Source organism: Ptychodera flava (assembly GCF_041260155.1).
Source record: "Ptychodera flava strain L36383 chromosome 23 unlocalized genomic scaffold, AS_Pfla_20210202 Scaffold_23__1_contigs__length_28996876_pilon, whole genome shotgun sequence".
NCBI classification, from domain to species: domain Eukaryota; kingdom Metazoa; phylum Hemichordata; class Enteropneusta; family Ptychoderidae; genus Ptychodera; species Ptychodera flava.
The window spans coordinates 6,490,534-6,511,095 of record NW_027248277.1 but is presented as its reverse complement, the minus strand read 5'-3'; the positions used below and the strand labels follow the sequence as shown (position 1 = coordinate 6,511,095).

General features: G+C 36.7%; 2 protein-coding genes across 3 annotated transcripts in view; both read left to right on the top strand.

Moving 5' to 3' along the window:
• The window catches only part of LOC139124105 (acetylcholinesterase-like), a 40,504-nt gene extending 38,864 nt beyond the window's left edge, over positions 1 to 1,640 (top strand). For both annotated transcript variants that reach the window (XM_070690248.1, XM_070690249.1), the window contains exon 8: positions 1,278 to 1,640. In XM_070690248.1, the coding sequence (XP_070546349.1) occupies positions 1,278 to 1,357 (80 nt within the window). In that variant the 3' untranslated portion in view covers positions 1,358 to 1,640. The remainder of the gene's footprint in view (positions 1 to 1,277) is intronic.
• Positions 1,641 to 6,190: 4,550 nt separating this feature from the next.
• Positions 6,191 to 20,095, top strand: LOC139124108 (acetylcholinesterase-like). Its single transcript, XM_070690251.1, has 8 exons — positions 6,191 to 6,604; positions 10,169 to 10,325; positions 10,791 to 10,868; positions 12,036 to 12,154; positions 13,819 to 13,994; positions 14,640 to 15,280; positions 17,083 to 17,270; positions 18,004 to 20,095. Exons 5-8 carry the CDS (start codon positions 13,863 to 13,865, stop codon positions 18,075 to 18,077), a joined length of 1,035 nt encoding a protein of 344 aa, XP_070546352.1. The 5' UTR covers positions 6,191 to 6,604; positions 10,169 to 10,325; positions 10,791 to 10,868; positions 12,036 to 12,154; positions 13,819 to 13,862; the 3' UTR covers positions 18,078 to 20,095.
• Positions 20,096 to 20,562: the final 467 nt, after the last annotated feature.

Sequence of the window (20,562 nt, the reverse complement as noted above, 5' to 3'; positions counted from 1 at the left end):
TTGCATTTTGCATTCTAAGCCTAGCAGGAAGGCTTACTGACTTTTTTCTTGGTTTGCTCTTTAGGATAATAATCTAAGATAATAACGATTTTATCTAAAAAAGTACTCGTATAAATTTTATTCTGATAAGTGCTTCATTATTGTCTCTGCTTTACTTCATTGTTGTGCGCATGGAAATAGAAAAAATATTACGGTTAACATCAACAATTAAAAATGGTGAAAAGAATCACCGAAAATTACAGTAATTGGTCATTTAAAATAATCAGGCGAATTCTTGCCTAGACCCTACAAGTCACTTACGGCCTCCTTGCCTCCGACCCCACTCCTTATAGCCTCGTGGTCCACTTTTAGCGCCGTAGCACGAAAAACAGCTCATTTGAGAGTGAATGGTTTCCAGGGGAGACGATGATGTCACTGGCGTCCCTTTCAAAGTCAATCAGCCCAAATGTTCCTCACATCACTGGCCAATAATTAAATGGGTGTTGTCATAAACTAGCCAAAGAACGTTCAGTTTATGAGCTAGTTTTTGAGCAATATACGTACAATTATTGGCCAATCATGTGAGGAACATTTGGGCTGATTGACTTTCAAAGGGACACCAGTGACATCATCGTTTCTCATGGAGACCATTCGCTTTGAAATAAGCTGTTTTTTATGCTACGACATTAAAAGTGGACCGGCGAGGCTAGACGGAGTGGGGGCGGAGGCACGGAGGCCGTAAGCGACGTGTAGGATCTAGGCAAGGGAAATTCACCAACCAGCATTAACTCCTTAGCTTTCTTAAGCTTCAAGGTATAATGAGGCACACCCAAATTTGAATAACCGTTTTTTCTGAATTGTTGCTTCTGTAAAATCATTTGATAACTTTTAATGTAAAAGACATTTTAGTGACCGTTTTCTTTGAACTTCAAAATAAATAACGTCCCCGACCTCTCTGTACAGTTAACAGGTCAAAGCTAGGGGTCGTTTATTTGAATTTGAAATACCTGGAAATGTTGACTAAATTACATTTCTTTGCATTTCAAATTCTAGGCTTAGCATGACGGCTTACTGGTTTTCATTCTCAGTCTGCTGTTTAAAATATCAATTTACGCTGATGAATTACTTATTTATCTAGGAAAGTGCTCACATGGACATTATATTTTCATTTGATACATTTCCCTCACTTTCTGATAATTACTTGACTATAGTCTATGCTTTACTTCATTGTTGTGTGCATGCTCAGTCACTGCAAGCATCTCAACGCCAGTGTCTTATTCTTCGTGTTGCATTTGTAGATCCTGGAACGAAGTGTTTCGCAGATGAAGATGAAGCAGGAAAGTACACAAAAGACTCCAACATAAAACAGTTACCCTGAGCAATACACAGCGGTTGCAACATGTCCGATATTAACTTTGGCGATCTTTATTATTTGTTTGTTTTTGTTGCTGTTGTTGTTGCTGTTGGAGCGTGGTTAATCTCTTTACTTGACTTTCTAATTTGCATTATTTCAAGGTGGTGGCCGGCTGAATAGCCTTCTTTATAATAACTCAACATTTGCTTTGATACTCAACATTTGAATTTGTATTTGCATTTGAATTTGTATTTGCTTAGATGTTGCTGAAGACAGTTTAGAAAATATACCTTACTGTTTGATTGTTTATAGGCTTATTTGCATAATGTAAATATGGCAATCAGTTACATAGAGACAACCCACCTTACTATACAAAAGTCTGTGTTGCGTTCGTGTGCGATTCGTTTCGAATGTGTGTGAAATAGGATTCCTAGATTACTATCCAGTTATTTATGTAACACCAGTGATTGTTTCATTTCGGAGTGTAGGGAAGTTTGGATTAATATGTACGATAACGTTTTGTGTGTGTGGGTGGGGGAAGCTCATGGCGAGATGCAGCCGGACCAATGGTGTTACAAATGTTGATAGAATGACCCTTTGACGCTTGCGTTTCGAAACCTGAGTGTGGTTTCTCATCAGTCGCAGTGTAGTTTCTTCACTCAGTTTGTGTTTTTTTGAAATTATTTTAAGTGTATTTAGTGTTCTTGCTCTGCAAGCAGGGAAGCAATTAAATCAATGTTTGGACGGCTTTGTGAAATCGTTTGGCGATCTGGTTTGTTTGTTTTCTTGCTTTACTTCTGTAATTTTTGTACCAATGTGTCTCTTAAATTTTCGTTTGATTGGTAATTCTGGGAATAGATTCCTCAGTATTGTGTGTTTTTTCTGTTTGTTCTTTGTCGTCGCTGTTTAGTTTTGTATAATGTTGAGTTTTGCTTTATTGTCTTTCGCATTCGAGTACGTAATCTTTTGTGTTGAAAATGACAATGTGACCCCTGTCGAAGGGGTTTATGGTAATTTGTCTATTGTTTCCGAGTTTGTTTAACCCGATTTGTTTTTGGTACGCGACTTGTTCTGTTTCCTTTCATAAAAAGGGTATCTCTCAGAGTGTGAGTTTGGTTGCTTCGAGATAACTTTCAAATTTTGTGTTTTCTGTTGACTGGGGAGTCCAGTTTGATTTTTGTTTGAATGGGTGTTGTTCCGATTGTTTGTGTCTCATAATGTAGTGTTGTCTCATTTTCCGACTGTATTTGTTGAAATCATAAAGCAGTAGTTTTCTGTTTGCTTTTGTTGGTATCGGAATAAATTTTAGGCCTCTGACTATCGCTATTTTCCGTTGTTTATTAGTTTGTGCGACGATAGAGTTTTTATGAATTTCATCTTGTTGTCAGCTTTCCATGGAATGATGGCTCATTTTTTTTATACGACTTGGAACGTACCTCCAATTCTTTTGCCGTCCTCTTCTTGGTGTAATGGCAGGTAATTATTTGTTGATAAGTTCAATAAATTTCAGACCGGAGTACCTTGCAAGCTCTCGCCGCTTGATTTTGACTGATTCGGTGAGTTTATAGCCTGGTAGTTGTGCTCGCAGGTAGACCTGTAGGCTTCGCGGACTAGTTCTTCGTGTAATCACCTTTGCCAATAGATGTTAATTTGTGCTCGATTGTCTTTTTTTCCTGTCGATGTATAGCTGATGTAACGAGTTTCTTGTTCTTGAAAATTTCACTGCTGTCACTGTCTGTGGTTGGTGTCGGGGTTGAAAGCGTCAAGTCTGGTGACTTACTTCGTGTGTTTCTGGAATTTAGCTGTGTTTCTAACACTGTTGCATTGTTGTGAGTGAAACATGATATGAAGGAACTGGTAGGAAATATATTATGAAGGCACCACCTTCTTTTCGTATGGGTTTAGGGAATTGCTGAAAGTATGTCCGTAACGGCGTTTGGGCTTCGAAAGTGAATGAACTTTTTAAGCAGTTACGATGATCACAATTTAAATAATCTGATGTGTAGATTGCCGATTGCATTATTAAAAGACAATGACCATCGTCACTTTGTTAACAGCAATCGGAAGTTCAATTCTAAGGCTAAAAAATCCTCTTGTAGGATATTTCCTGTCAGGTTTAGTTTGTACACAATGAACTCTCAAAATGACCACGACGGAATCCAATTTATCATGTCATTGTCGACTTTTCACTTCAGTTTGATTCAAATCCAATTTCTTTTTTTTCTGTCGTTAAAAAGATAATTAAGTTGTAAACTGCATGCATGTAATTAAAATATCATTTATGGTGAGTTCGAAACCCGGTTCAAGACCCGGTTGGTCCAGAGTAATGGACTCACTGTCGGAGGGTGGTGAGTTCGAGACTCTAGCACGGTTTTGTGCCCCTGAGCAAGGCACCTTACTCCTCAGTGCTCCTTTGGGGGTTCGTGGGTTATGTGTACCTCATCTTGTAATTGGGCTAACGCCTGTTGGATGATGGACTGAGAAATAAATCTAAATTTACTATAACCCAAACGGGATTCGAACCCCCACACACTCACGGCAACATCGCCTAGCTGATAGGCCTCACACAAAGCCAGTCGGCCACTGCTTCCAACCCAAAAAGAGTTGGTCACAGTAACCGACTTAGATGTTGCAATTCTGTGCGCGACCGAACAACACGGTGTGCGTGGAGCAGACGACACACAGACACAGTACACACACACAGAGTACACACATATAGTAATCGGAAAAGCACGAAGCTTTTTACTGAGCTATCAGACAGACTCGGGGACAGTAAATATCCACCAGCAATACTGTCCACTCAGGTTAAAGAAATCTAAATTTACTATAACCCAAACGGGATTCGAACCCCCACACACTCACGGCAACATCGCCTAGCTGATAGGCCTCACACAAAACCAGTCGGCCACTGCTTCCAAGAGTTGGTCACAGTAACCGACTTAGATGTTGCAATTCTGTGCGCGACCGAACAACACGGTGTGCGTGGAGCAGACGACACACAGACACAGTACACACACACACAGAGTACACACATATAGTAATCGGAAAAGCACGAAGCTTTTTACTGAGCTATCAGACAGACTCGGGGACAGTAAATATCCACCAATAAGAAATAAGAAATAAGAAATAAATAAGAAACATGTATGATATTCGATTTCCATGACACTGAACTTAGTGTCAACGATGTCACGAGTTCGCTTGAAAATACATCAGGAGAAATACACAAATTTATCAGTGTGCCTCATTCAGTCTACTTCGTATCAATTACATAGTAAAGATTCACGCACAGGATTTGGATCCTAAAGCTAGTGAACTCACTCGAGACAAGTTGAAATTTGTGAACGATTTGAGCAATGTAACACATATTGTAAGTTGAAAGCAAAGCTAGAAAAGAAGGAATTTGTCAGGATCTTAACAATCTTATCTGCCTTGTAGAAGTCTTTCTCTGAAAAGTGAAAATGTTGGTGATTGTAGTGCAGAACATATATTTAAGGGAATGGGCTATGACTGAGCAAACATATCTGGATCTCAGTGACAACGACATTGAAGTTGCTGGTCTAAGTAACTTTGAGAACTTTTTATGGCTAACACATCTTAATCTCAATCATATTAAACTTGACAAAGAAGGTGCAAAGGGTCTCAGTACAGTGATCAAAAATATGACTTGTCTTTGCCTAGCAGCCCTTGATATCAGTCACAGTAACATTGAAGACATTGTTGCTAAGAGTCTCAGTGTGGTTCTGCAAGTATTGCCAAGGATAAAAGTCTGAATTCCTAGCAATAATAAACCCAGCGAAAGGGGTATTCGTTTTCAAGTGCACCGCAATTTCAGATGCGAAGACAGCGTAGTTCAGATTTTACTGCGAAAAAAATTCGCTCAAAAGAGTTTCAAAACAAAAAGTATCATAAATGTGTCATGAACTGCTGAAATGACTTTATTTAAAGTTTCACGTTGCCAGGGTCCACATTTGGATAACGAGCGAGTAGACGTTTCGCGCCGCAAGGCACGATAAGATTTGGCGATTTTAGTTCTGGGCGGAAACGTTAAGCATTGAATTTCGGCGTCCGTATTTTTTGTTATGGGCAGGTAGAGTTTTCGCCTCCGCGCGAGCTTTTGTTTTTTCCACATTCATAGTTAGGCATTCGCCGCCATCGTTATAGTTCAACATCACACTAAGTGCCTCATAGATTGTTACAACTGCGACCTGCTTTCATCGAAGGTCAAGTTGCAAAGTATTAGCAGCTTTTAGTATCCCTATGGTAGTAGCAATGTTGACGCTGACTAATATTTTGAGGTCGCATAAAAACATGATTTGAGTGTTTGTTTCGCATTTGAAGTGGACGTCGCCGCTTAAAGTTGTAACCGGGTGCTATCATTTTATATTTCGAAGGAAAAAAAAAGTTTTGTTTTTCACCTTTGCATTTTCAAGGGGGACAGAGGCAAAAACAAGGTATAAAAGTCCATATTTTATAGAAAGGTGGCTGATCAAACATTTACATTTGGCAAACGAAAGAGGGCGGTCAAAAACCACAGGACATGAATTGTTCCCTAGCCAAACTAAAATAACGTTCAAAATGTTTCTCGTACTCTTTAAATTCACATCAAGGGATAATATAAACCTTGCTGACACCCAACAACGAAGAATGGATTCACCAAGGTTAAAGGCATCTTGACATCTCTGACGAAAAGGCTTATGAATACAAAATGGGCAGACGTAATGATTTTGACAAGTTGCAGGTCCAGGACAAAAGCTGTTTTCACTGATATAAATGCGTATATGTGAATGAAAGTTTTGGGTATGCATAAACGGAAGCACATTGCAATGGAGTTGCGTAACGTAACATGTGTCTGACCTTACATAACTAGCACAGAGCAGAAAGGCGGTGTATTTTTGCGGCCACAACATGGCTTTCTACGCGGTGCACTGTCGGGTTGTTGTCTTCCTTGCTGTCCTGTCTTTCGTCTTCGCTGACGATCCAATGGTTGAAATCGCTTCGGGAAAACTCGTCGGCAAGTCTGAGATATTCTGGCACCCGGATGTAAACATCAATCGTACCATTCAAATCTATGAAGGGATACCCTACGCCGAACCACCAGTCGGTGACCTGAGATTTCGTCCACCTCAGACGAAAGTGGGCTGGGATGGGGTGTATCAGGCAACGAGCATAGGGTCGGCCTGTATTCAAGCTCTCGACTTTTTTGATGATATAACAGAGACACATAGCGAGGACTGTCTCTTCCTGAACGTATACGTACCTGTGACACACCATGTGAGGTTTTTTTTTCAATTTTAAGGTAGAATGCGTTTTGGGAACAGATACTTGGACTCTCACACTTCAACAATTCTTTTCTGCTATACCACTGTGGGGCACAGTAAGTGAGGCTACCCACAATACTCCATGATCCGTACACACGGAGATCACTCACTGAACTGAAGCAAATTTCTTCTGTACACAGAACAGCTTGGTCCATATTTCGAAATTCTGGGACCATAGTTTTGATAATCATAATTCTCTAATTTCTCACTGTGAATAATGAGAAGATCAACCCCTTTTCCGCGGAGGAGATAGCAATTTTGTGATTTTGTCAACATAGTTTTTTGACAGCTATATGCAATCTTTTCAAGGAAACTAAGGGAATAAGTAGCACCTGTGTTGGCAAAAGAAAGGATATTGATTTTTTTAAGTTTGTAACAAAGGAAATTTGCATGTCTTGCAGGTGGTATGAAGAGACCATATTAGTTGCTGATAACTTTACCTTGACAAGTGTACAATTTTCAGCACCTTCGAACGTGGAATCCGTATTCAATTTACTCCTGAATTTAAAACATAATCAATAATATTGGACCATAGTTTTAACCAATAATTCTAAAATTAAATTTAAGTTTCAAATTGTTCAGAAACTGATAAAATTGAAGAAGCCCTTAGAAATAATTTCTGAGCACACAAATCGAGGGGAAATGTGGGTAGTCTCACTAACTGTGTGGGGGTTCATTTAAAGCTGTTGGTGTAACCGTCTTAGTTTTTCGAAATTCAATATTTTATTTTTCTCCATAGAAATGGCGGACATTTTGAATTTTAAATATCGGTAAATCTTGGGTTATTTGTTTCTCTAATACAAACATTTGCATGGTGACCCCTGAATGTTATTCTTCATTTTGAAAGAGAATGTTGAAATATTCCTTAATAAAATTTTGAGCAAAAGTTTAAGTCTTTCACTTTCGAGGAGCATACTACCTTAAGACGGTGTTTTATCTCATATTTGGTGTATATCTACAAATAAAAACATGGTAGGTCGGCAGCGTATGTATGTATGTATGTATGTATGTATGTATGTATGTATGTATGTATGTGTGTGTGTGTGTGTGTGTGTGTGTGTGTGTGTGCGTGCGTGCGTGCGTGCGTGCGTGCGTGCGTGCGTGCGTGCGTGCGTGCGTGCATGCATGCATGCATGCATGCATGTATGTATGTATGTATGTATGTATGTATGTATGTATGTATGTATGTATGTATGTATGTATGTATGTATGTATGTATGTATGTATGTATGTATGTATGTATGTATGTATGTACCGATATGTATGTATGTATGTATGTATGTATGTATGTATGTATGTATGTATGTATGTATGTATGTATGTATGTATGTATGTATGTATGTATGTATGTCCACATTTCAAACTTGAAAACTACAGCATCCATGATATTATCTTAGTATTTGACGTGCTTGTGAAACCTGGTGTTGAGATATGGATTTGTTTAAACTAACAGGTCCATGTCTATGTATACAAATGAGGTAAAAAAAGAAAGCAGTAGTTTTAAATGTCGGGTTGACAATTTGAAACACAGGTTTTAGGTTATCTAAGGTGTTATCGAATTCCAGAGACCTTTGTATGTTCATATTTTTGAGTTAGTTTTATTTTGTTTTCGGCCTAAAGTTATTGTCCTTTGAAACTGTTTTTCGCCATTGCTTTGAAACTCGTCATCCAAGTTCTTCAGGGTAACCTCCGTCACTATTGTACACATTCTCATGCTCATGAAGTTTATAATTTTGGTGCAAGTTTCCGAATTGTTGTTATAATTTCTTCTTCTTTTAAACTTCTTTTAAAATCGCTCAGAAACTGCATGTTCGAAAAGGTAACCTCGGTAAATTTTTGTTAAGGTAGTGGTGAAGAGTTGGTATTTGTATTTTGGACAATTGTTCTGTTATTTTGTCAATCTATTCTATTGTCTGACACCATTTGTCAAGTTACTTTAAAACTATATTTGCGGTCCTAAGGCGTTCTACTTGGTGCTAGTTCAAATCATAAAGAACATGCAGTATTGTTTTTTTTGTGAAGTGCTTTTGTTTTTGGTCAGAAAATACCCAGAACTATCATTAATTCCCTGTATAGAATAGTCTCATTGCAAAACTTGAGAATCACCAACGGTATGAAGTCAGCACACGCTGATTTCAGACGACAGGTTTTTAAATTTTAATAGGAAGACCTTGAACTTTTTATAAGTTTTTCTTTTATCGATTTTGACAAAAATTATTGTTAACAGATAACTTTTGCATTGCTCTGAAATTTGAGAATGAGATGAAAGTGTAATATTTTTGTAATTTTTGATAAACAAAACTCTGAAATTTAGCATAGACATTTCTTTGAGTGATAGGAACATAAAACTCACTTAGACTATGTTAAAATGAAGAAAAGTATTAAATATTGTGACAGGATTGTTATACCTTATACCCCCCCCCAAAAAAAAAATAAATTAAAGTACATTATATGGTTACTTAATAAGCATTTGATATGGTAAACTGTATTTGTTGTCAAACTGCAGGAAAACATATTTAAATATCATTGTTGGATGTGATTTTAACAGGTTGGGTCTCCAATCAAATATATTCAATATTTTATCAATGTTGAAGAGTATCAAGGTCGTACATACTTTACATAATTTATTGAAGGTGAGTTTATTGTTACATGTTGAAGTCTCTTCTCTTGCCTTTGTATCTCTTTATGTCTTCGTTCACGCTATCAACATGTTATCTTAGTCGAAGAGGCCCAGCTAGGTCAAATTTGGAAAATACGTGGTAAAGATAATGTCAGTGAAAATGCATTAGTTGGTCTCAATTTCATCACTCTTGTCTTGTGTGCTTTAGTTTTGCAAGTTGTTCCAAAATGGATGATCCATATGTATTGTAAGAAATAATAAAAACGTTTACTTTTCCTCGTAGAGTTTCCGAGCTAATGGTAACATGTTAAAATCTGTTCATATATTTGATATATTGGCAAAATGATGACGTTGGTTCAAAGTTCACTGGCTGGCAGTTTTTCAAAGTACATTATCATACAGGTGAGGTGGTATTGTTAACAATAGTAGCCTTAAAGAAACCCTAAATAGCGTATGTTAACCTCAGCATGTACTCATGATTTTGCATGGGTCTTGTAAGAGTGTACATTGCTGAATGTCTATTTTACATGTAACGACAGTCTTTGATCATGCCACTATAGACAAAAGACGGATCAACTGTTGTTTACATGAATTACATTCAATAATATATTACAATTGGAACCTTTTACTTTCGTATTGTAGATTGTATGACTATTTTTGATGTGCAAGGCTGTATGGTGTTGTATATGTGTGTTGTATATGTTGCATATGTTCAAATCCACTTACCATAATAAATATCACAAGCTAAGGCCCAGAGAAGCTACTAAATATCGTAGCACACTCATTCCTAATGCCACATGTACAGAAATGTGAGTAAAATGTCATTCACACTCTTTCCCTATGGCTCGTCTGGACGGCACTTCAAACTGAATTACCATTAGCTTTATAAATTTTCAGACAGATCGACTACCTGTAATGGTATGGATCCATGGCGGCGCATTCATTCTTGGCTCTGGTACTTGTTATTACAATGGCACACCCTTAGCTGCAATTGGTGACGTCATCGTTGTAACCTTCAATTACCGTCTTGGTCCCCTAGGCTTCCTCTCCACAGGTAGGGTGAACGCCATGAAACGCGTGTTTCACTTGCTCTTACAGAATAATATGTAGGGGCTATATTCCGGCCAATTATCTGTGACTGACCTAATTATTCATATGATTTATTATTATCACAGTCTGTGAGAGCAGTAAACAATAGTATCTAGACATGCTGGCGATCACAAAATCTTGCATCACTATTGTAGCTGGCAATAATAGCAATCAAGGATGTACGTTTTAATACAATTGTAATATATATATATATATATATATATATATATATATATATATATATATATATATATATATATATATATACTTATATATTTATTCATTCATTTATTTATTTATATGTCTGTTTGTTAATCAACTTGTTCATTAATTGTTTTCTTGAATGTGCATTTATTGTTTTCACCGTTTATCAATTTCATGATTACTGTAAACAGTATTTACATTCATTATAATGATTTACTGCTTTCAGGCGATGAACACGCGCCAGGGAACTATGGCCTGCTTGACCAGATTGCAGCTGTACAATGGGTTCATGACAATATAGAAGGTAGTAACCATAATACGGTGAATTGATTTTGTTCAAGCTTTCCCTGACCGAAGTTCAATGGGTTTCAATTAGGTGCCACAACTCGGTATGTAAGACGGACTAATTGTACATGTGCGATATCAACGATAAGTTCATATATCCCCACTTAATAACAGTACATCAGCATGGGGAAACTCAGTCTATACTAATAGTCGATCATATGGTTGCTATTTATCTACAATGTAGCTGTTTTACTGTATAATTTGAAAGCTAATATAAGAAAATATGTTTTTTCATTTATTTTTAGCTGAAAAAATCTTTTTAGCTCTACGACTCTCAGCTGAATTGTTAAAAAGTTACATTTAGATCACACCTAATCACACTGTTTACTTATCAGTCAAGACAAAACACATAACTTTAGTATTGTAAAAAAGTTGCAAACGACAAAATTCAACAATAAAGTTCAAACGCGATATTTATACATCATATAAAAAATCCTCAACAACCGCACTTTTGAATAAATGTGCAAGTGTGACACATGATATGAATTTATACTGAACCAATAATAAACCTGCACAACAAAAACAGAAATGAAAAAAGAAGAACAAAAATTAAATAAAAAAGGAAATAAACGCAAGGCCAAAAATTGAATAAAAACGAACCAAAAATACGTAAATGTTAAGTGGATACAAATGTAGAGTATAAATCATTTAGTGCCTGCAAAGCATTACTATCCTAACCTTTCTGTAAGGTTCTTGCAACTTGTTCTCGTGGAGTGCAGGTTATAGATAGTGATTCACATGCTGACGGTGCGGGGTTCGAGCCCCAGCAGCGGTGTTGTTATATAAAAAATAGTCTAAATAATACATAGCACTTTATCATTCTCTTATTAATCAACCGCTACTTCCACATAGGTATCAGCATGGAGTAGACATGTACAGAGTCAGGCAATTACAGTAGGAGGGAGTGTACCGAAGATAGTGAAAATGTGGGACCCTTGTTTTCAATTGTCTCCCCGTACGTTTCCAAGCCCCCTTTCCTATCTCTTACACTCAAAATTAATCGCCTCTTTAAGAAAATAACCTTTTACATCCTATCAATAAGTATACATATCTTTGCCGTTATCAGTTTGTGGTTATACTAAGTGTAAAATGGTGCTCGTAAGCTCCCATTTGTTTCTTTTTACAGCTTTTGGCGGAGATAAAGACATGGTTACCCTGTTCGGTAACAGTGCTGGGTCATTGAGTTGTGAATACATGTTGCTGTCTCCCTTGATGCAGGGACTTTTTCACAGGGTTATAATGCAGGTATGACAAGTAGATAAGACGGTACAGGTCCAGTTAAGTTAAATAATCAATTAAACGTAGTGTACGCCTCGAAAGTCAAGACCTTAACTATTCCTTAAACTTCGTCAATGAAACTTTTACCAATCCTCTTATCAAATGAAGAATGACATGTAGGATCACTATGCAAAGTTTGGTAGTAGAGAAGCAAATTACCTGATATTTACCAATATTTAAAATTCAAAATTGCAAAATCGCTCCTAAGGCAAGCCTAATAACAGTGGACCCACAGAAATAGTATTGTACATTTTGAAAAATATTAAAGCATAATGAAGGGATGTGCATTACAAGGTCACTTAGGTGAGCAGTGAATCCGCAAAAAGGCCTTATTTTCGGAGTTTAATGTACCCACCTTACATACTACCACATCATTCGTCATTTAAAAGCTTATTGTCTCTACTTTAAGAATATTGACGATCTGGAGCTGCCAATTTGGGCCATACCCCCTAATTTTCATAATTCACACGGGTACCGAATTTGCATAAATGCGATATAAAATTACAAAATTCACTGTTAACTACTTTAAACATACATGTAAACTATCAAGTGATATATCAAATCAAAGGTATTTGCATGTAGAGTACAACTTTGATATACAAAGACATTTTTAAATTGGTTTCACTGAAATATTTTCATATTTAGGCTTATTTTGAAAATAATATTTTCCTCTTTTAGTAACAATATTTTAAAAATTTCAACATATACAGCTACATCATGCATCTACATCATTCATCATTTGAAAGCCCTTATTTCTAATACAAAAAATTGACAATGTTGAGCTGTCAAGCAGGGCCATAGCCCCTAATTCGCATAATGTACAAGGGTAACCAATTGCATAAATGCAATATAAAATTACAAATTCATTGTTCACTACTCTTAACATCCTTTTAAAATATCGAGTGATATATCAAATGAAAGGTATTTGCATGTAGAATACGAAACGTATATACAATATAGAACGAGATATGTATTTTGTTACACTGAAATGGTTTCATTTTATATTGAAAAAAAAAATATTTTCCCCTGGTGAATACAATATCAGAAATATTTCATCACATATAGCCACATCATACACCCGCATCATACGTCATTTTAAACGTTATTATCACTAATTCAGAAAATTGGCATAATTGAAGTGTCAAGTAAGGTCGCATCGTTACATTGCATAATAGGTTAGTAATTTGCATAAATGCAATATAAAATTAGAAAATTCATTAACTATTCTAAACATGCTTTTAAATTATCGAGTGATACATGCAATGAAAAATATTTGCATGTAAAAAAAACAATATTTACATCCAAAGAGATATACAAAGTGGTTTTACTGAAACATTTTCATATTTGTGGTGAAAAAAAATTATTTTCCCTTTTGAATAGCGGCATTTTAAAATTTTAACAGTAGCAGTATCAATCCAACCACATGCATTATGATGTGCTAACTGTTATTCAATGTCCTACTGCGAGCTCGTTTGAATTTATTGACTATGACTCCGGTGAAACGAGTATATAGTGGGAAAACACTGCTGCCGTTCACCACCGTAGTTTTCAATTTTTATTGATTCATAGGTATCTCATTTCAACCAGAATATTTATTTTTTTGTTCTATTTTGTTTCTCATTCAAAATTAGAGTGCAAATGTGTTTTCAAGGGGTATTTCAGTACAGATTCCCGTATGCAAAGGAAAACGGCTCATGCACTTGGTAAATTGATAAGGTGTGAGCGAGAAACAAACGAACAGTTGATTCAGTGTCTCCGTGCGCTGCCCGCTCAGGATTTTAAAGATTTGTCGGGTATCGAAACAAAGGTGAGAATCTAACCGAATGCCTGTGCTCAATCAACATTGATTTTCAATAGTGAATGAACCACGAATTAAAACTCTCTCTCTCTCTCTCTCTCTCTCTCTCTCTCTCTCTCTCTCTCTCTCTCTCTCTCTCTGTCTCTCTCTCTCTCTCAGGCAACCCTGCCTGTCTATCTACCTACCTACCTACCTACCTATCTATCTATCTATCTATCTATCTATCTATCTATCTATCTATCTATCCATCTATCTATCTATCTATCTATCTATCTATCTATCTATCTATCTATCTATCTAATATCTATCTATCTAATATCTATCTATTTCTCTCTCTCTCTCTCTCTCTCTCTCTCTCTCTCTCTCTCTCTATATATATATATATATATATATATATATATATATATATATATCAGCATATCTATCTGTCGCTGCAGTTATGAATGTCTGTGTGTCTATATCTATCCGTCACCCCTTATGTCCGCCCGCCCATCCATCCTTCCATCAATAAATTTATCCACTCCTTCGTCGGCATACTTCTTATTTAATCTCTTCACTTTCTGTTATTGGAATGAACCAACATTCGAGTATATCTTTGTTAAGCGCTGCAAGTATTATCCAAAATGTCATGGGTATTAATTTTACTCTTCACAGGAAACGCTTGAAAAGATAATTGGTCAAGTACTTCCTTATATTCCATTTCCTCCTGTGGCTGATGGCTATTTTTTGACTGAGAATCCATCGCGTGTTGTTGAAAAGATGACTTTCATTAAGTCGGGTTTAGATCTGATGTTGGGTAACTTGGCAGATGAAGGGATGTATTTCATTGCATTAGCAGTGCCTGACATGTGGAACGAGCCTAAGTTAACAATGAACAAAACCGTGTATGAGTCTTTGATGAAAATTCTCCTGGGCGATGCTCGAATGAAAACCAACCAGGCTGTGAAGGACGCAATCAGACTTATGTACATCAACTGGGATGACGCCGATCTTGAAGACTTTGACTACGTTGACGCCCTCAGCCAACAGGTCGGTGATGACTACTTCATATGCCCAGCAGACGCGTCTGCTCGCGCATACGCCAAGGCCGGTTTCAATGTGTACAAGTACCACATTACGCATGTGCCAAGCAAGACATTACGGCCTATTAAGTGGATGAAAGCTACGCACGAAGAGGACTTACCATTCGTTTTCGGTTGGCATTTCGTGGATGGGATGAACTGGACTCTACCCAAAGAAGAGGTTGATATGACACTGAAGGTGTTGAAATATTGGACTAACTTTGCCAAAACTGGGTAGGTGTGAGTACATCAATATTTTGTTAGGACACTGGGGTAAATGTTTTATGTACGTATAGTATATTTACGTGCATGAAAGACCACATTATAGAACGTAAAACTGCATACGTAAGCGGAACGTGAACGGATACGTCATCGCTTTAAGCGCGCTCATATCATGTTCTGACAATGTCGTTTGGTTGTCGTTTTCTTAGTGAAATGGCAACTCATTATTTAAATCTTTTTCGAGGACGATCTTTACGTACGCTTCAATAATTGCATTCCCTTCGTTAAAATTTATATTCTCCCTGCATTTTTATTGCTGTCTGATTTTGAGATATGTTGACTGACAAATAGGATACAGAGTTACACTTACAAGGCTCCTGCAGACAAATGCAGACGTTAGTACATACACATAGGCACTGCTAGCATACTATGCTGATAAAATTCAGACTTTTCAAATAAACATTTCCATTGCTTTTAAGACCATGACAACATTTTCTTTTTGTTCAAACGCAAATTAAAAAATTAATTATTTCAATTTCATAGAACTGTATGCCAGTTAACATAATGTAAAAGCAAAATGCTGTTGTGTTCGAGTCGGTTGTGTGAACGTCGTAAACCGAATCTGTGCAATACATGTACGTTAAAGCCCTTTGAGAGCCAAAGTCATTTTTATTGTCTTTCAAAAATATAATCAAGTAATATTTTAGTCACTTTTTTGCCAAAATTTTGATAAACATTGCAGTGAATGATATTTGATGTCCATTTGGTCCAAAATTATCAAAATAATTACGACAAATTCGTGGAAATTTGTAAAATGTTGCGCAATATTCTCAAAAGTACTCTTACTAGGAATGGAGTTTAGAGTGTATAATAATAATAGATTACACGGTGATAAATTAACTCTTAGGATTTACAAAGCAGACAAAATTAGTTTTGAAATTCAGGGTTCGGCTAGTAAATACAACATGTAATTACATAAGCTTACCATTTGCCCAAATGGGTTGAATAAATGGGTTGATGTGCCCGAGAGCAGGTAACTATTTGGCCGCCACGAGGAGAGTCATTGTGTCACCATGCGAGACATTTATTTACATGCAGGGCATTCTCAAACAGTTTTACGATTATCGAAAAGCACCAAAAAGAATTTAACAAAAGTTTGAATAGCAGTGCGCTCGTGGATTTTACATCGCGTTAAACGTCGTCCTTGACGTCGACGGGCTTAACTGGACCGGGTAACTATGGAAACCGTCCGTACATCGCTCACGCAGCCCGCCAACTCCCCGGATGTTCCTTTTCGTATCAATGCACTAGAGGCACGTAATAAGACTTGTTGTACCATTACCTTTCATATATAGAAAATTATGATAATCAGTGACTTAAGTAACTTGTTCAGGTTAAAGTGACGGTGTACACTCTAAACTTGCGCCCTCATGCACCCTTACGCCGAGGATGCCGATTTGTGGTATAAAGTAGAGACGTTTTTTGCGCATTGGTCAAAGAATTCTGCCATAAGCCAATATATCGCCAGTATTTTTTGTCGTGTCATTTACGGTGATAGGTGAGACATTCAGTATCGTCTAATGACGCGCGCCTTTATGTCACCAATACGACATACATGCTCAGAAAATATTGCACAATAAATTTTAAATATCTAATCGTCTAAATTTAACTTTTAAAATATTTCTCTAGCTACTTGTAGGAAGAACTTTAATTCGGTTTATGAGAGGAGTTCTCAGGTTGCTTAAACATCATGAAATTAGAATTACTTCACTCAAAAAGTTTTATAATGCAGATATCTCGTTGTACATTTTCAGAAATCCAAACCTTCCAAGAGACGATGCAACGTTTTCTGAAGAAGAGGCACGACATGACTGGCCGCTGTTCAAAGTTCCCGGATTAGAATACAAAGAAATTGCACTGACGATGTCAAACAAACGAGCATTGAAAGCCAAAGAGTGTGCCTTCTGGAATAACTTCATTCCTAACCTGATGAAAAATACTGGTAAATAATACTTAAATCGAACAATCGGTAGCTGTTACTTTTTTGTTTGATACGACAATTCATGCGAAAACTCTCCCTGTTTAGCTTGCCAACGTGGCGACAATTGTGTATGTCAACATGCTTTTCGGAATAGAACAATATATTATGATTAACATCAAAAATTCATCAGTGTGAAAAGAACTTCAAAAAAGTGACAGCTACTGATCCTTTAAATAATCAGGAGAATTCACATACCAGCATTAACTCCTTGTCAATATCACTGCCTACAGCCGGCTTTCTTAAGCTTGGTAATAATGTCGCACAAGCTAATTTGAATAACTGTTGAGTCCTCTGAATCATTGCTACTATTAAATTATTTGGGATTTTTTCGAGTCAATTGCATTTTACAGTCATTTTTCTGTGACCTTGAAACTAAATAATGTCCCTGACACATCATGGCTAGGGCACAGTTGTTTGATTTTAATTATCGGGAAATTTGGACTAACTCATATATCTTTGCATTTTTGCATTTTGCATTCTAAGCCTAGCATGATGGATTACTGACTTTTATCATCAGTTTGCTCTTTAGGATAATAATCTAAGATAATAATGTTTTTATCTAGAAAAGTACTCACATAAATTTTATTCTGATAAGTGCTTCATTATAGTCTCTACTTCACCTCATTGTTGTGTGCATTTTCAGTCACGGAAGCATCTCAACGCCACTGTCTTGTTCTTCGTGTTGCATTTGTAGATCCTGACATGAAGTGTTTTGCAGATGAAGATGAAGCTGGAAAGTACACAAAAGACTCTAACATAAAACAGTAACGTGTCTGATATTAACTTTTTGAGTTTCAAGTCGAGAGCTTTGTGTCTAGTGGCACGAACTAGTATTTTACAAGGTATATTTTGCATAGTTTCAAAGTGGCGGTCAGCTGTATACCCTTTTTCATAATAACTCAACATTCGATTAGAATTTGTATTTGCTAAGATTTTGCTAAATGCAGTTTAGAAAGTATACTTTGCCATTAAATTGTTTATGGGCTTATTTCGATAATTTGAATATGACAGCTGTACACCAGCATTTATAATGAATAACTCAATATTAAAAACAATTTGAATTTCTTATATTATTTTGTTGGTTATTGTAATACAGCTAATTTCTCGTATTGTGAGAGCACCACACATTTTCCTTCATAAAACACACACAGATTGCGTTGATAAACATGTATAAATACTACCAACACAGTAATTGCTATTTCCTTGGGTAACAGACATCAAATCAGGTCCAATAATCATTATCATTCAAGGTAACTATGAAATTTACCAGGTCCAAGGAACAAGACGATACAGACAAGCATAAATTATATATTAGGTCTGATGAACCTATTCGCTGGAAAGCAACGATAATACGATTTTATTCCTTAAATTCGATCCGTACTCATACATAGTGCAGATCAATTTCGCAATGATGACCGTGATTTTCATCATTTGAAACTATCAGACAGTACAGTCATATCAACTGTTCTTATCTTGTGCATAAGTCGTGACCGTTGACTGACAATTGCACAAATTCCATGATCCCAAATCATTATCACTGCCAAAAACCCTGTCATTTAGAATTAAACATGCACAACGGGTGAATTCATCATCTCTAAAACAGGCTAAAAGGAATTGTAGAAAATTCTTTGTTCTTTCTTTTAACCTTGATTAAACCATTTCAGGTATTATCTATGTCGTAAAAAGTGGCAGTGTCTACTTCTGTTCGGTTGCCTGCCGAATTTCTACTTGCTACTTGCGCTCGACAAGGGTAAGACTTGGTTACTAAGCCTGCACTTGAGGTTCCCCTTCCGTTGACCACATGTACTATGGGAATATATCATTCGAAAGTCTCCGAGAAAAGATGGCGATACAGACAAGCATAATTCAACTGATCAGAGACAAACAAGTCAGTTTCCACTCATAAAAGACTGTCAAAGTCACTAATTACTTTGAAGCTATATATGTTCCTTGACTTTGTCTCTAACGTATTTAAAACTTGGACAAAGTTCATCCAATGCTGCATTGCTGCTGAGGGCTGTACGTATCACGCAGTCTTTACTCGGAGATTCTAGAATAAGATTTTCCGAGATTCTGTAGGGCGTCCAGATTCTTCTCTTCCTTGGTTGTCAATTAAAAGGTTGAAATATATTAATTGGAAACATTTCAAGACAACTTTTCCTTTAGTACTTGTGTTCTAAGATCGCACCAACTTGTCGTGAACTTGGTTTTTAACTGTTCAATGTAGTTGATACTTTTTTTTATTTTTATAGTATCGTGACGACATTTTTGTTATTCAAAGTCGACAAACGGTGCATCCCTAGGAAATAACTGTGCGATTGATGGCTTGAAACAGCATTCAGAGTTATTTTTCCTCAGAACAACAGAACTTGCGATCAGCTTAAAAACCAAAGCTGAAGATAGATTTAATAACAGTTTTAAGACTTTAAGTTGCTTAAGTCTTACTAACTAAGCTTCTGTTGAACAATGTATCTGCTGGCGTTTTTTCAAATTCTAATTTCGCGGTGTTTATGTGTTTTATATATCTATTTCGGTTTCTATTTTAGACTTTCCACAGTTAAATTGTAAATATTTCTTACCGGTGTTTTATTGGGCGCATGCTTTTCAACTCGGTATTTTAGAAATAAAGTTTAAATAAATCAACAATTAAATTTACTGTAGTAAATAAATTGATTAATAAATAAATGAATAAATAAATAAATACAGGATACTAATTTTTAAATTGACTATTAATCTACCTTCTAATAATGAAGATTGTACATCAAATAAAGCTTTGTTATATTGTCGATCATCTGTGTCTGTAATAAATTGCTTATCTGTCCTGAGAAGCATCCATTGATCAGGTCCCTTTTAGCATATGCAACTATTGGCTTTGTTTGCGACTATTTCCGGGCATAGACGCGCCATTCTGAAGCTTGGCATGACGCAAGTGACGACCGCAATGGAATTAACTTTCGCTGCACACATACTTCAAGAAGCTAACAGGTTGCTGCCGCAGGCAACATACTCCCCCTCAAGATATGATCGAAGATTTTTTTCCGCTGAGTCGAGTAGTTCCCTGAACACGAGAGAGTGCCCGAACACCCTGAATTTGGCTGATGTGTGCAGCTGGCTAGGAAGGTTATATCTCATTGGTCGATTGTCAAAATTCACAGCTACTCGGGGAGTCTATAGTGTACAATTCAGTCAGACAGCCACAGCTACTCGGGGAGTCTATAGTGTACAATTCAGTCAGCCAGCCAATCGGATAACA